Genomic DNA, 13,802 nt, shown 5'->3' with positions numbered 1-13,802 from the left:
GAAAATATAGCTAGAAAATACTTCAATATTCTCAATTATTATTATATAGGATATTACATCTAAATGACAGAACAGTTTGTGTTGTGTTGATAAATAATAAAATAACTAAAAAGAAAAGTTGTGCACACCACAATTTTTAACTCCATTATATTATTTTCATTTGCAATTACTAATGATACTCTAAATCTAAAGATGGTAAAGATCAGAATCAATAACGTCTAATGATCATTTGTCTAAATCAAAGTAAATAAACAAAATCAAGGTTGACAACTTGCATATTTTGTTTTTGATCTGGATGATGATGAGATGCTAAGAAATTTAAAGGCTGGCTGGCTGGCTGTATTTTTTTTTTTTTTTTTCGTTGTTTGTATCACTCTCGAAACAGGTTAAAATAACAATAACTTATATCTGCCAGCAAGATTTCTTCAAAGAAGGTTAAAAAAACCCTAAACTTTACAGATCTAAACTTCTGTATCTTTGTCCTCAGCTCTGATTCAATTGTTCAATCAATGATTGAATCTATTCTTGTTTCCTTTATTACCTTATGTCATGTCAAGGGCAGTTTTGGCCTTTAGTATCGCCCAGAGGAACAACGACATTTCTTGCGACTTTTTGTTTTTTTTTCCCCCTTTTTGTCGTTATAACTGACAAATCATTTTGGTTGGCTGATCTTGCTCCACTTTTTTCTTCTTGGTTATTTCTTTTCCTCCGCATCTTCGATAATAACGACTTTAATTTATATCAATGGCACTGGTTGTTGTATTAGGAGCTGGGGTAATTGGATTGACAACAGCCCTCGAATTGAAGCGTTCCAATGCTGAACTTGATATAACGATAGCGGCAGAGCATTTACCAGGCGACATTGATCACACATACACCTCGCCTTTTGCAGGGGCCAATTGGCATTCGTTTGCAACTCCTGAAGATAAACGTTTACAGGAAATTGATAAGCCTGGTTACAAAAAGTTTTTACAGCTTGCTGCAGCTGATCCCAGATCTGGTATTTGGGTGGTTGATAATCTTTCAATGTATACAGATTATGAAGTTACTTCAAATAACGGTAATTACAGAAAGTTTATTCCTTGGTTCAAGGATTTTGTTGACGGGTTTGAGATTGTCGATAAACTGAAATTGCCCGAAGGAATAGCTTTTGCTCACAAATTCAAAGGCGTTGTTATATCTGTTCCCACATATTTGGATTATCTTGTACAACAAAACAAAGAGATTGGAAACGTAGTTAGAAGAATCCCTCGAATCCATCATATTGAAGATGTCCGAAAGTTTCATAGTTCTGGTAAGAAAGCTGACTATGTTATCAATGCTGCTGGATTGAACGCATCCAAAATAAGGGGAGTAGAAGATAAAAAGTTCAATTTCCCAGTACGGGGTCAAGTTTTGCTCGTCAAAAACAATGCTAAAATACAGTTGGGTGTTGAAGGGTTTCCTGGATTACCCAATGAAATGTTGTATATGATGCCTAGGAAGGAAGGTGGCACTATTATAGGTGGTTGCTTTTTGGAAGGTGAAACCTCTGTTTCAGAAGACAAAGAATTGACTGCAAGAATTATAAAAAGAGCCATCAAATATGCACCAGAGTTGATTGACCCCAATTACAAAAATAACCCTAGTAAGATTGAGATTCTTAAAGTAAACGTGGGGTTCAGACCATTTAGAGAGGATGGAGCAAGAGTAGAATTAGACAAAAAATACAAATGGTTAATTCACAATTATGGAGCTGGTGCCGGAGGGTACCAAGGAAGTTTCGGTTTGAGTAAGTTAGTAGTTGACATTATGGAAAAAGAGTTACGTAAACTCAAAGCAAAATTATAAGTTATAAATTATACAGACACTCTATACCATTATCTACATATAATGCCGAGCAATATATCAAACAACTTTTTGCCACCCTCTTTTGCATATTTCTTTCTATGGTTACTATCTAAATGATCTGCGACATAACCGTATGCTTTATTTTGATTGGGGCGAATCGGGGTTGGCTTATCTGTATATTTGTGTGTTTTGACGTGCACGTCAGTTGAATAGCCTTGTTGAGGCGAAAATGTACCAATATTAGATGGCTTTTCTGGTGGGACTTTCATTATAGTATCTTTCGAAGGGCTGTTTTATTCAAAAGTAGTAAAGGAAACGTTATCTTTGGTCAACTTTTAAAAAAGAAACACACATCAAATTCTTAAATCTGAACTTGTATTGGTAAGTTTAGTTTCACTATAATTATTCGTGTATTTCTGCCCAGAAATGGAATCCATAGCAACCAACCCATTTAATAAAAAAAAAAAAACAGTCTGAATGACCTTGTCTCTGTTTTGTCTTGAGACAAGACTTGGGTATTTCTCAATTGGTTTCGATTATCCCATATAGTATATAGTTTTATAGGTGTTGATTCTGTTTCCCCTTATCCATGGGACTTTATCGTTAATAACTCTTGGAGTTTTGGGGATTCAAAGCTTGAGAAAACTTGCGCCCAAAAAAAAAAAAAAAAAAAATTTTCTCTCTTTTAATTATTTAGCAAACATCCAATCAGGTCCTAAAGTATAGAGATGAGAGTTTCTCAAGTATTAAATTTCCAAGTGTCTGTGTCAAATGCATTGAGAAGACCATGGCAAACTTTTAGAGATGGTACATTGTACTATGGTCAACTAAAATCAGGTTCGAAAAGACATGCATTAACTGGTAAACAAGGTAACAAACATTATTATAAAGGTACTCGTTCTTCAGGTATAGGTAGTTGGGATTCAAGAGGTAGATATCATATCAACTGGGAAAAGGTGAGAACATATGTAGTTCCCGAAGGTTTGAACAATACTGAATTGAAGGCATTGGTATCGCCAAAATCACCAAAATTCATCCAACAAGTGGTAGGCTATCGTGATCATTTCAAAAGCCCTGAATTGGCATTTCATAATGCAAGGAACTTCATTGAATATGGTGCCAACTATAGTGATGTTGACTTAGAACAGGAAGGTTATATACATAGAATTGTACATCCAGATATATTGGAAGCAGAAAGGAAAGAAAGTATGGGCGTCGAAGGCATAAAGAATTAGTTAGTGTATATATATATATATATATTACTGGCCTGAAATGCATAGTTTTGTAAATAGTAATTTAATGACATGAAAAAATACTCAACTGAGATTGACATCACGGATGACACTTGAAATATACTTTTGGGTAGATTCTCATAACACGCGTATAAACAAAAAAAATATCATAAAAAAGCACAACAATGTATTTTCAACATTTTCAAACCTAATCAAACTCAATAAAGGCAAGAACATTATGTCCCAAAAAGAACAATCAGAGCTTCTTTCACCACAAGAACCAAGAGAAGAAACACCGACAATAACTTCTCAATCTGAACTTATAACAACTACACCAAAAGCAGATGACCAAAATGCAGCTGATCCACAACCAGAACAACAGCCTCAATTGAATCAAGAACAAGATGAGTTTCAGAACAATCTCACTTTACCTATATCCAAAATCAAGAAAATTTTTAAAATGGATCCTGAATACACTGGTGCATCTGCAAGTGCGGTTTATACTGCTGGCCTAGCTACAGAATTGTTTGTTCAATATTTTGCTGAACAGGCAAGTTTGTTGGCCAAAATGGAAAAGCGTAAAAAGATTCAGTATAAAGATTTCTCAAATGCAGTAGCTAGTCATGATGCTTTAAACTTTTTAAGTGATACTATACCTCGAACTCAACCTGTTGGTGAATTGGTCCAACAAAAAAAGATCAATGTAAAACAGACAGCACCGAAAACCACCAAAGATAAAATTGATGACAATACAAACCCTCAAGCTGGAGGTGATATTGTGAAGAAAGATTTGTTGGCAAAAGGTCAACAAACGTTGAATTTTCCAATTGCAAACTCGACTACGTCGCTAAAAACTTCCGAAACTCCTGTCAAGAAATCGGTAATTCTGAATTTGGTATCAACTGAAGATGATAGAAGTACAACAGGTGGTGATGATGACATAGTAATGAAAGATTAATGTATTTTATTGTATTTATTAGAAAGAAATATACAGGTCTTAGGTTGCATTTTTAAGAACTTCTAATATACCCATTGTATCCCTAGACAAATGAATGTTTTGAGGAATTTGCAATTCGTAACATAATTTGATAATCTCAAAGCGGTGAATATCTGGTATCATTTTTTCATAATTTTGTACACCAGTAATTAAAAATGTTACTAGAGATGTCTTTAGTAATGGATAATTTCTGAAAATATATATCGCTTTTTCGGAAACCACTAGTTGTTTTTGTTCCGTAATATTATTTGTTGATTTGACTTCTCTTTGGGGTACTAGTTTTGAGTATCGGGATATGAAATCCCAAGCTTCCTGAAACTTTTTATTAAAGAAATGTTCATATCTCTTTTTATCCTCTTCTAATATTTCAGTCACAAACTGAAGGGCTTGGGTCATAACACCAATATCTTCAGAAGCGTAAAGTCCATTACTTTCAATGCTTGTAGATAACGATTGAGAACCTATCACCAAAGCAATTAGTAATTGCCAATTCGTGGCCAAAACTGGTAATAATAACTTGTAATTTGTGCAAAGTAACGGCAATAGCAATCGTAGTGTTTTAATAATTTGTGTTTTCAACGTGTAAGATTCCTGTGATATCAATGTAAAACCATAATTAAATATTCGTAGCAAAATCATATAAACATCCTTTGAGATAGGTGAGCCCCAAGTTTCTTCTTTTTCTTCTTCATCGTCATCAATGTTTGCTTCATTATCCTCCTCCTCCTCTTCGTCATCAGAATCTGTTTGCATCTCTGAAAAAGGCAAATCGGCTTTTCTTTTAAAATACTCTTTATTGCTATCATAGCCTTCATATTTATCAACCATTTTGTTTGACTCGTCAAGTAGTTCCAAAAGCTGATCCTTATTTGTCATTCCCCATGGTTTATACAATGAAGTGTTGACTTTTGGAGACTCCTCAAAATTGACTTTGAGTTGACTGTCGAACTTATCATGAATCTGATCTATTAAAGCTTCAAACACTATGAAAAAGCTCTCAACAAGTTTATTGTAACCATGATATGAGTCAAGTATCACAAATATATCAGTTAAAACATCATGCAATTGATTTGACTCCAATAATTGTATTCCGGCCACTTTTATAATGATCAAAAGAATACCTGGAAGCATTGGGGTTAAATTACTAGCCACCGACATCTGCAAACTTATGCTATCTATTAGGTAATCCAGGTTATCAGAAATCAAGTTGACCATCGATCCATTATAATATGTATCCAATACTACTTTCAACATCGACTGTGCCTGCAACTGTATCTCCGGCATATCATTATACGTTAATGCTTGAAATACCGACAACAAGTGATCCATTAAAAAGTTAGTTCTAAACTGATCAAGTGAGATTGAGCCAGTAATCACTTTAATTGCTTGTAATGCTGCACTGTATGCTAAAATGTAAGTTTGCGAAGAGCACTTCTCTTGGCTCTCGGAAATCTCTTCAAGTAGTTCTTCTGCCCTTGATAAAACTAAAAAGGACATTTCTTTGGTATCATCATCTATTTCCATATCTTCCTCATTGTCTAAAACCAAGTAGTCTCCTAAGTCAAAGTTACCTAGCTTGCTGAGGGGAAGTTCACAGTAGCTAGAAGCAACCCAAAGCGTAGTGCTTTTTGCAATCACATCATTATTGTCAGCTAATTCAAATATGTTCTCTAATTCTGTCAACGTTGAATTGTTAGCAGATTCATATTTTAAGCCTGATAAATAACTAATAAAGTTCCGTAGTATTCTCTCAGAAAACTTTGAACTGATACCAATTAGTGTACTGCCAGGAGAATTATTAATTTCACTGGTGGTCCAATTACGAGAAATTGTTTTCAAATTATGAATATGAGCCCTCCTGTCGTGTTCTTTCTTCGATGGTTCTTGTTTCACAACACCTTTTGCGTTAATGTACGCAGGTAGTTCGATAGAGTCTAGTTCATTTGTCATTTCGGTTGTTTCGAGTAATCCGCCACTCCTGGAACCTTTGATCTGTTTGGAACTCTCGAATTTAAACATATCCGCAACATATTCTATTAATAAAGCCAAACATCTTTGTTTCAACGAATCCAAGTCATCAAAATCAAGTCTTGCTCTTCTTGATAAACATAGCAAAAGACTAAAATTAAACATCATTGTTCCTACAGTCAACGCTATCTTGTCTTCATCTAAGGTAAAAACAATCCCTGATAATTTATTATCAATCAAATCAGAAAGTTTCGCTTTAACTAATTCAAAAAAAACTTCCTCTTTGTTGGTTTGGCCTTCTATAACCATGCATATGGTATTTGATAGTTTGTCTGCTTTCTCTGCTATTTCTTTGTTGTCTTCGGATGTTACGTATCCAAGAATTGAGACTATGTCAACTGCTAATGAAGCAAACTCTTTAAACAAACTGTTGAAACAGTTTTTCAAAACAGTCTTAACAAATTCAAGAACCTCGTCGTACAATTCTTGTTTGGATCTTAACCGTTGTCTATTTTTTGGACCAAGTAGTATCGACTTGAAGATAATTATCAATGATAATTTCAACTGTTTGGAAGTTGCCTTTAACCATACATTTGATCTATGATCATTTTCTGTAATGGTGACATCTGAAAATATTGAATTGTTGTCCAAAGTCTCATTATCATCGTCCCACACAATATGAATATCTGAAATATTATTTACACCTTCATTTAACTCAATTTGCGCATCCAACTCTCTATCATTGAATGAAACACATATGAAACCTGATAATAATCGCAAAGATTGAATTATGATTTGATAATTCAAATTCGAGTTTAAAGATATAAATTTAGTTATAGAGGAAACAATGCCTGGAAGAATAATGGATAGCTGGCTCGAATTCAAATATTTTTTAACGTTGGAGATTAAATCAAGACATTTGAGAACCAACTGTATTGTATCTTGAGAGTCCACTCGCAGATTAACTATGATACTTAAGCAAATAGTTATGACATTGCTTATAAACAATAGCCTTTTTTCAGTTTGGTATTGAAAATATTCCTTGTTTAAAGTACTCGTAATATTATATAGCACAGCAACTGTTGCTAGTTTGAATTGTATGGATTTCGTTGTTATAGGTAATGGTTCCCTGCTCAAATCTCCACTGGAAAGGTATATCGCTAAAGGAAGTAGTTGATCGGTAAGAACAAAATTAACATTGAAGCTCCAAGAATATTCAACCAAGAATCCAATTATTCCGAACAAATGCTGTATAATAGTATCATCTAAAACTGGCTGTTTCAATATATTGGATAAGGGATAAAAGATATAATCAGCTAGCTTGGGTGATATTTGATAAATCTTAAAATTTCCATTACTATAATACTCATCATGATGCCTTTTAAGAATGTCCTCAATTGATATCATCAAATTGACAACTTTGTTTGTGTTGAGTGGTTGCACAATTGAAGCCTCTGATAATTCTATGCAAACCGGTCTTACCTTGTCAAATAACAGCAGGGACAATAGTCTTTCATTTTGACTCAATTCATTGGCTGAAGTCGATAATTGTGAACTTGATGCCATCACGACGTGCTTGTCGTAGTATTCATTCTAGAACTCTTTAGAATCGTGTTTTAATGATTTTCAAGTTATACAGGAAGGAAGTCGTGCACAACGGTACGTAGTGCATACAATGACATGCCTGATTTTACAATGAGCTTGGGAAAAATCTTGAAAACTTGTGTGTTGGAAAAGTGAAAAGGAAAAAAAAAAAAATTTTTTCACCAGAATATTTCCAACTCTTTCTTCCTTAACAATTATAAACAACAACAAATAATACGTATGTTAAGTATTCCAATTTAGATTGCCCCATGAAGTTTTTAGTGACTTCATATTTTTGAGTCTTTTTTTTTTTGAAGCATGTGGATGTTGTTTTACTTGGTATTTTGGAATCAGTACATTCTTTGGTTGTTCATTACAGTAGGGTTCACTTCAAATATTCTTTGGTTTATTTGGGAGAACTCATACTGTAAAGATACATCTAGTTTGACTCTGCTCAAACTATGGATTCAGGCTTTATTTCAACAGTATAAGGATAGTTTCCAAGAGAATACTGATACCCACGATACCTTTTTTTCAGTTTTGTTTTATTTTGCTCATGACTCCGATGTAATGTTGGACACTCATGTGGCTGATCTAAGTATAAAGAATTAGACTCGTTGGATTTTGTATACTAACTGCATTTCAATATAGATTAAGATGACTAGAACTTCTGTCTTGGCTGATGCTTTAAATGCTATTAATAACGCTGAAAAAACTGGTAAGCGTCAAGTTTTGATTAGACCATCTTCAAAGGTTATCATTAAACTTTTAACTGTTATGCAAAAGCATGGTATGTATTTTTTTTCCGATATAATGGGATATTATTTGATTAAAGAGTTCTATTCACTTTAAATTTTTTTTTTTCACCCGAATTGATAACTGGATGGCTTGATCGGTGTTTTGAAAAAAACTATCAGTCCCTTTCTGTCTTTTAAGTATTCGGAAAAACAAAAGCTGGAAATGCTTCTTACACGATGGATAACATTTTGATTGTATCGATCGTTTACTTTTCCTGTACATTTTCATACTATTTTTGTTCCAATTTAATCAATTTTTTTTTTTTTTGGCCCAAAACAACAAATGGAGGGAGGAAAGAGCTTATTACTAACAAACTTAACTTAGGTTATATTGGTGAATTTGAATACATTGATGATCATAGATCAGGTAAGATTGTTGTTCAATTAAACGGTAGATTAAACAAATGTGGTGTTATTCAACCAAGATTCAATGTCAAAATTAATGACATTGAAAGATGGACAGATAACTTATTACCAGCCAGACAATTCGGTTATGTTATTTTGACCACTTCTGCTGGTATCATGGACCACGAAGAGGCTAGAAGAAAGCATGTTTCAGGTAAAATTTTGGGTTTCGTTTATTAGGTGATCAGGTTTGGTATATATATTATATATCATTTGTATATTAGTTTAAATAATTTATGTTTCAAAGTAGTGATTTCTACGCTGTAACATGACAGGACAAACATAATTGTTCTGTTTAAATGGAAAGCGACGACTGAATTTAGTATGAAGGGAAAGTAAGGTAATTGTGGACTTTCAGAGTCAACATTTTATTTACGATTTTTTTGCAAAAACAGCCAATGTCGCGGAATAATGCACTCGTTTTTTTTTTTTTCTTCCTATTTTTTATGGTAATACACTTATATGAACCTACGTTTCTCAGAGCAATGACATTCTTTGAATCACTCAAGTTTGTTGGATCGACTTTATCCTGGACTTTGAGAGCAGGATGCATAGCACACTTGATACATGAAAATGTCTATGAATTCACTGAAACTCGAGGTGAATCAATGTTGCCAACATTACAGAACCAACACGACTATGTTCATGCGTTGAAAAAATATAAATATGGGAGAAATTTGGAAATGGGTGATTGCATTGTAGCAATCAAGCCTAGCGACCCTAGTCATAGAATCTGTAAACGGATCACGGGGATGCCGGGGGATATGATTCTAGTAGACCCATCCAGTTCATCTGAACTAACCAATACCCCGAATGAAATAGTACAACATGATGGATATAATAAGTATATTCGAATACCAGAAGGTCATGTATGGTGTACGGGTGATAATTTATGTCACTCGTTGGATTCACGTTCCTATGGTGTGGTACCCATGGGGCTTATTACTGGAAAAATTGTAGCTGCTAATTCCATGAGCGAAGGAATATCCACATTATACAACTTCCGATGGATAACAAATACTTTACAAGATGAGTGATATATAATGCTTTAAGGATATGTTTATTTTTGTTTTGTCATTTATTCAACCAAAGAAGTTTCTATTTAATGATTTATAGAATAAAGATATAGCGTTATAGTACACAAGCTTACTTACCTAAAGCACGGTTTTTTGCCAAACTTCTCAAAACGCTTACTCCAAAATAAACACATGGGATGCTCAAAATAAACCCATAAAACAAAGTGGTGAAAATTGATTGGCCCAAATAATACTTGGCAAAATTCAATTCAAATCCCAAAACTGAAATCAAAAAGCTAACGTTGTGCAACAATTGGACTTTACTGATAGTCTTGAAAGTTCTAAATAAATTGTCAATTCCAATGAAACCGACCCATGAGCCGAACAAACAAAGAAGTAAAGTAAAAGCTGCAATTATGAATAGAACTGGCACAATTGGGTTAACAGTCTTCTCGTCCTCTTTAAAAATGTGATGAATTTCTGGTTGTATGCCAATTCTTGGTTTAGCTTGGTACCTACTTGTACTCTTGAATTCGGGACTTGGCAAGACCTCAACCAATCTTCTAATCATGTTGTTCTTTGATTTTGAGTCAGCAATAACAATGGCCAAAACTAATTTATCTTTAGTTTTCAAAACTTCTGGAATTGAAAGTGCTTTGATATTCAATTTGATTTTCGATTCTTTGACCACAGGAACATAATGCGTAACAATAGCTGGATTTTGGACATCTGCCAAACTAATCATAATTTGGTCAGGCTTACCATCAATATCCTTACTGTTCAAGTCAATTTCTATTATATCTTTTGGAGAATTGACTGTCAATTGTCTGACTTCTTGAGTATTGAATTCACCAAGGGTAATCTTTTTGTCATTGACCTTAATTGTTCCTGTTAAATCTGCGTATGCAAGAGCACAAACAAGTAAATTAAAGATTGCTATAAATACTGACGTCTTCATATTGACCCGAATGTGTTGTTAATATGATTGGTTTTAAGTGAGCTTCCTAGGTTTTAGTTTTTGCCAATTTCTATTTTCTCTTTTTTTTTTTTTTTTTTTTCAGGCTCCCTTGTTCTTTGACGTGGTCGAAATTTTCATAGCACGGGAACTCTCCTTCGCGATTTTGTCCAAACTGTAATTGTACCAAAGTACACACAGCCTTCCTTGATCCGTTCACACTAGGTGCTGCAAAAGATGACTACTAGGTGAATATTAATCCCTCTAGAGCATTGTCCTCTACTAAATCAGAACTTATTAAATAAGAAATCATATATATTGTTCCACTAATGATTTCCAAAACAAATATAATAGGTATGAGAATAATGCCTGGCACCTCTTTTCGTTAGTAAGAGGGAATCCCGATGCTGCTTGAGGTAGTTATACATACACGTTAGAACAAAGAGGGTGAATAATATGAAACCGACAAATACTAAACTTATTGCAGAAACTGCAAACATTGTTAGGCTTTAGTTAGTATCTGATAAGGAGTTTTGTTTTCCCAACTTGATGTTCTTTTGGTGTAATTGTGGTAAAAAAAAAAAAAGAGAATATGTGTAGACAACAAAAGGTTGCGAATACTATGCCCAAGTTGGTCAACTGGCAGTAGCATCATCAGATGGAATTTTTGGTATAATTATTTTCCAAGAGAAATGATAACACTCTTATTGTTCAGTTTACTTGACTTCAAGATAATAACAATATGCATTTTTCATTTTAGAACGTGAATGGTTGTTTAGTCATTACAATTTTTATCCCATGAACGTCTTGGTTGGACTCTTGATAACTAGACTAAAGAATAGGGAAGAAACTTGCCTTCTACTAAAATGGTGATTGCCTGGAAGAAGCCTAAAGATGTAAATATTCCTGAAATAAATTGGTAAGCTGACAAATTTTGTTTTATTATTTTAACTAAAAATTTTATTACCTATTTGAAGAGTTAGGCAAATTTGATTTCTTTTAGATCCTAGATTTTGTGTTGCAACATATTGCACTAGAAACAAATTTGGTCTGAATTCGTTATAATTCTGGTGAAATCATTTGGAGCAAAACAGGATCAATATATTTTGTTAATGATAACAGTACATATTCACCAAAGTAATCGCTAATTAAGTTAATAATACATTATGAACTGATGCATTAGATAAATTGAACCATTGACCTTTCGTTAGAGCCCAGTCCAAGGTTTGTTAGAATAAACCGTTTTCTATGAGTATATTAATTTTTGGACAAATTTTTAAACAAAACTGGAGGGTTGACCGAGTTGGTCTAAGGTGACAGACTTAAGGTGAAGGTTCAAATCCTTCTTTGCCAGAGTAATCTGTTGGTCAGTTGACCGCGCGAGTTCGAATCTCGCACCCTTCATTATTTTTTTAACTGTCTGAATAATACTCATTATATATATATATTTTTTACCAATAGTTATTCTCCACTATAAAGATGCCAACTTTTTTAGTTGGATCATCGCAAGGGCATACTGAGATGACCTTTTCTGCTGCAATGATAGACTGGTCTGCATCTCGATGACTGTTGTTTTGTCAAGTCACACGACGTTTTATTCTCTTCTTTTTTTTTCTGTGTCTCTAGATTAATATAAAAAAAAGTGTGACGGAACAGAAAAGAAAAGTTTCTGTATTTCCATCACATTAATCATCACCGGTTATCCAAACTTCCTACTCAAACCAACTTTCATCCCTCCCCCCCTTCAGTGCAACTAATACATCTATTTAAATCGATCAGTATTTGTTGTACTTTATATCGGCGTATTTATTGTTCCGTTAATTCGAGATTACAATAGCATTTCACCAATCGAACTGATACAAAGTTTTTAAGCTTGTATTACTAAGCATATTATGTCGCCATCAACATCCACTGCAGTACAGGAGTATATTGGACCAAATTTAAATGTCACATTAACTTGTCCCGAGTGTAAAATATTTCCTCCAGATTTAGTAGAAAGATTTAGTGAAGGTGACATTGTCTGTGGCAGTTGTGGACTAGTATTGAGTGATCGTGTTGTGGATACGAGATCAGAATGGAGAACATTCAGTAACGATGACCAAAATGGTGATGATCCTTCTCGTGTTGGTGATGCGGGAAATCCTTTATTAGACACAGAAGACTTGTCCACCATGATATCTTATGCTCCGGATAGTACGAAAGCTGGAAGAGAGTTGAACCGAGCACAATCTAAATCTCTAGTCGATAAAAAAGACAATGCATTGGCTGCAGCGTATATAAAGATTTCTCAAATGTGTGATGGTTATCAATTGCCTAAAATTGTTCTGGATGGGGCCAAGGAAGTTTACAAAATGGTTTATGACGAGAAACCATTACGAGGAAAATCACAGGAGAGTATTATGGCTGCATCTATTTTTATTGGTTGCAGAAAGGCTAATGTTGCTCGTTCATTCAAAGAGATATGGGCTTTGACTAATGTACCTCGTAAGGAGATTGGTAAAGTGTTTAAGATCATGGACAAGATCATTCGTGAAAAGAATGCTGCCAACCCTAATGCTGCATATTACGGTCAAGACAGCATCCAAACTACCCAAACCTCGGCCGAAGATTTGATTAGAAGATTCTGTTCTCATTTGGGTGTCAACACACAAGTCACAAATGGTGCTGAATACATAGCCCGAAGATGCAAGGAAGTTGGGGTTTTAGCAGGTAGATCGCCAACTACAATTGCTGCAACTGTGATTTACATGGCATCGCTAGTGTTTGGATTTGACTTGCCTCCTTCCAAGATATCCGATAAAACTGGTGTTAGTGATGGTACTATCAAGACTTCATACAAGTACATGTACGAGGAGAAAGAAAAATTGATCGATCCTTCGTGGATAGAAAGTGGTAAAGTAAAATTGGACAAAATACCAAAGAATTGAGATAGTAGTTACACTGCTTCTAATGGTTTCCCTCTTTCTTTCCACACCCCCTTTTTTTTCTTGCTTATGACGAGGATTTTATATTTTGTAA

The 13,802-nt window shown here is 34.3% G+C and overlaps 8 protein-coding genes and 1 non-coding gene across 9 annotated transcripts; 7 read left to right on the top strand and 2 right to left on the bottom strand. All coding sequences in view use genetic code 12, as the record gives it.

Moving 5' to 3' along the window:
* Nucleotides 1-744: 744 nt before the first annotated feature.
* On the top strand, nt 745-1,830 carry CD36_03420 (the record flags this gene model as incomplete). Its single annotated transcript, XM_002416969.1, has 1 exon — nt 745-1,830. The coding sequence occupies one exon, from the start codon at nt 745-747 to the stop codon at nt 1,828-1,830; it is 1,086 nt and encodes a 361-aa protein (XP_002417014.1).
* A 728-nt stretch (nt 1,831-2,558) lies between these two features.
* CD36_03410 (mitochondrial 54S ribosomal protein YmL27) lies at nt 2,559-3,065 on the top strand (the record flags this gene model as incomplete). The annotated part of the gene is made up of 1 exon (XM_002416968.1): nt 2,559-3,065. One exon carries the CDS (start codon nt 2,559-2,561, stop codon nt 3,063-3,065), a length of 507 nt encoding a protein of 168 aa, XP_002417013.1.
* A 103-nt stretch (nt 3,066-3,168) lies between these two features.
* On the top strand, nt 3,169-4,020 carry CD36_03400 (DNA polymerase II subunit C, putative; the record flags this gene model as incomplete). The annotated part of the gene is made up of 1 exon (XM_002416967.1): nt 3,169-4,020. The coding sequence occupies one exon, from the start codon at nt 3,169-3,171 to the stop codon at nt 4,018-4,020; it is 852 nt and encodes a 283-aa protein (XP_002417012.1).
* A 39-nt stretch (nt 4,021-4,059) lies between these two features.
* On the bottom strand, nt 4,060-7,593 carry CD36_03390 (conserved hypothetical protein; the record flags this gene model as incomplete). The annotated part of the gene is made up of 1 exon (XM_002416966.1): nt 4,060-7,593. One exon carries the CDS (start codon nt 7,591-7,593, stop codon nt 4,060-4,062), a length of 3,534 nt encoding a protein of 1,177 aa, XP_002417011.1.
* Nucleotides 7,594-8,268: 675 nt separating this feature from the next.
* CD36_03380 (40S ribosomal protein S22) lies at nt 8,269-8,993 on the top strand (the record flags this gene model as incomplete). Its single annotated transcript, XM_002416965.1, has 2 exons — nt 8,269-8,401; nt 8,734-8,993. The coding sequence occupies 2 exons, from the start codon at nt 8,269-8,271 to the stop codon at nt 8,991-8,993; spliced, it is 393 nt and encodes a 130-aa protein (XP_002417010.1).
* Nucleotides 8,994-9,298: 305 nt separating this feature from the next.
* Nucleotides 9,299-9,850, top strand: CD36_03370 (mitochondrial inner membrane protease subunit 1, putative; the record flags this gene model as incomplete). Its single annotated transcript, XM_002416964.1, has 1 exon — nt 9,299-9,850. One exon carries the CDS (start codon nt 9,299-9,301, stop codon nt 9,848-9,850), a length of 552 nt encoding a protein of 183 aa, XP_002417009.1.
* A 109-nt stretch (nt 9,851-9,959) lies between these two features.
* Nucleotides 9,960-10,787, bottom strand: CD36_03360 (dolichyl-diphosphooligosaccharide-protein glycosyltransferase delta subunit precursor, putative; the record flags this gene model as incomplete). Its single annotated transcript, XM_002416963.1, has 1 exon — nt 9,960-10,787. One exon carries the CDS (start codon nt 10,785-10,787, stop codon nt 9,960-9,962), a length of 828 nt encoding a protein of 275 aa, XP_002417008.1.
* A 1,285-nt stretch (nt 10,788-12,072) lies between these two features.
* Nucleotides 12,073-12,188, top strand: CD36_tRNA_0008. The gene has a single exon. It is a non-coding gene (tRNA).
* Nucleotides 12,189-12,676: 488 nt separating this feature from the next.
* CD36_03350 (general transcription factor TFIIB, putative) lies at nt 12,677-13,711 on the top strand (the record flags this gene model as incomplete). Its single annotated transcript, XM_002416962.1, has 1 exon — nt 12,677-13,711. One exon carries the CDS (start codon nt 12,677-12,679, stop codon nt 13,709-13,711), a length of 1,035 nt encoding a protein of 344 aa, XP_002417007.1.
* Between the last annotated feature and the right edge of the window lie 91 nt (nt 13,712-13,802).

This window comes from Candida dubliniensis, chromosome 1 (assembly GCF_000026945.1).
Source record: "Candida dubliniensis CD36 chromosome 1, complete sequence".
Taxonomy (NCBI): Eukaryota; Fungi; Ascomycota; class Pichiomycetes; order Serinales; family Debaryomycetaceae; genus Candida; species Candida dubliniensis.
The sequence above is the reverse complement of the archived record's forward strand: the minus strand, read 5'-3'. Positions and strand labels throughout refer to the sequence as shown.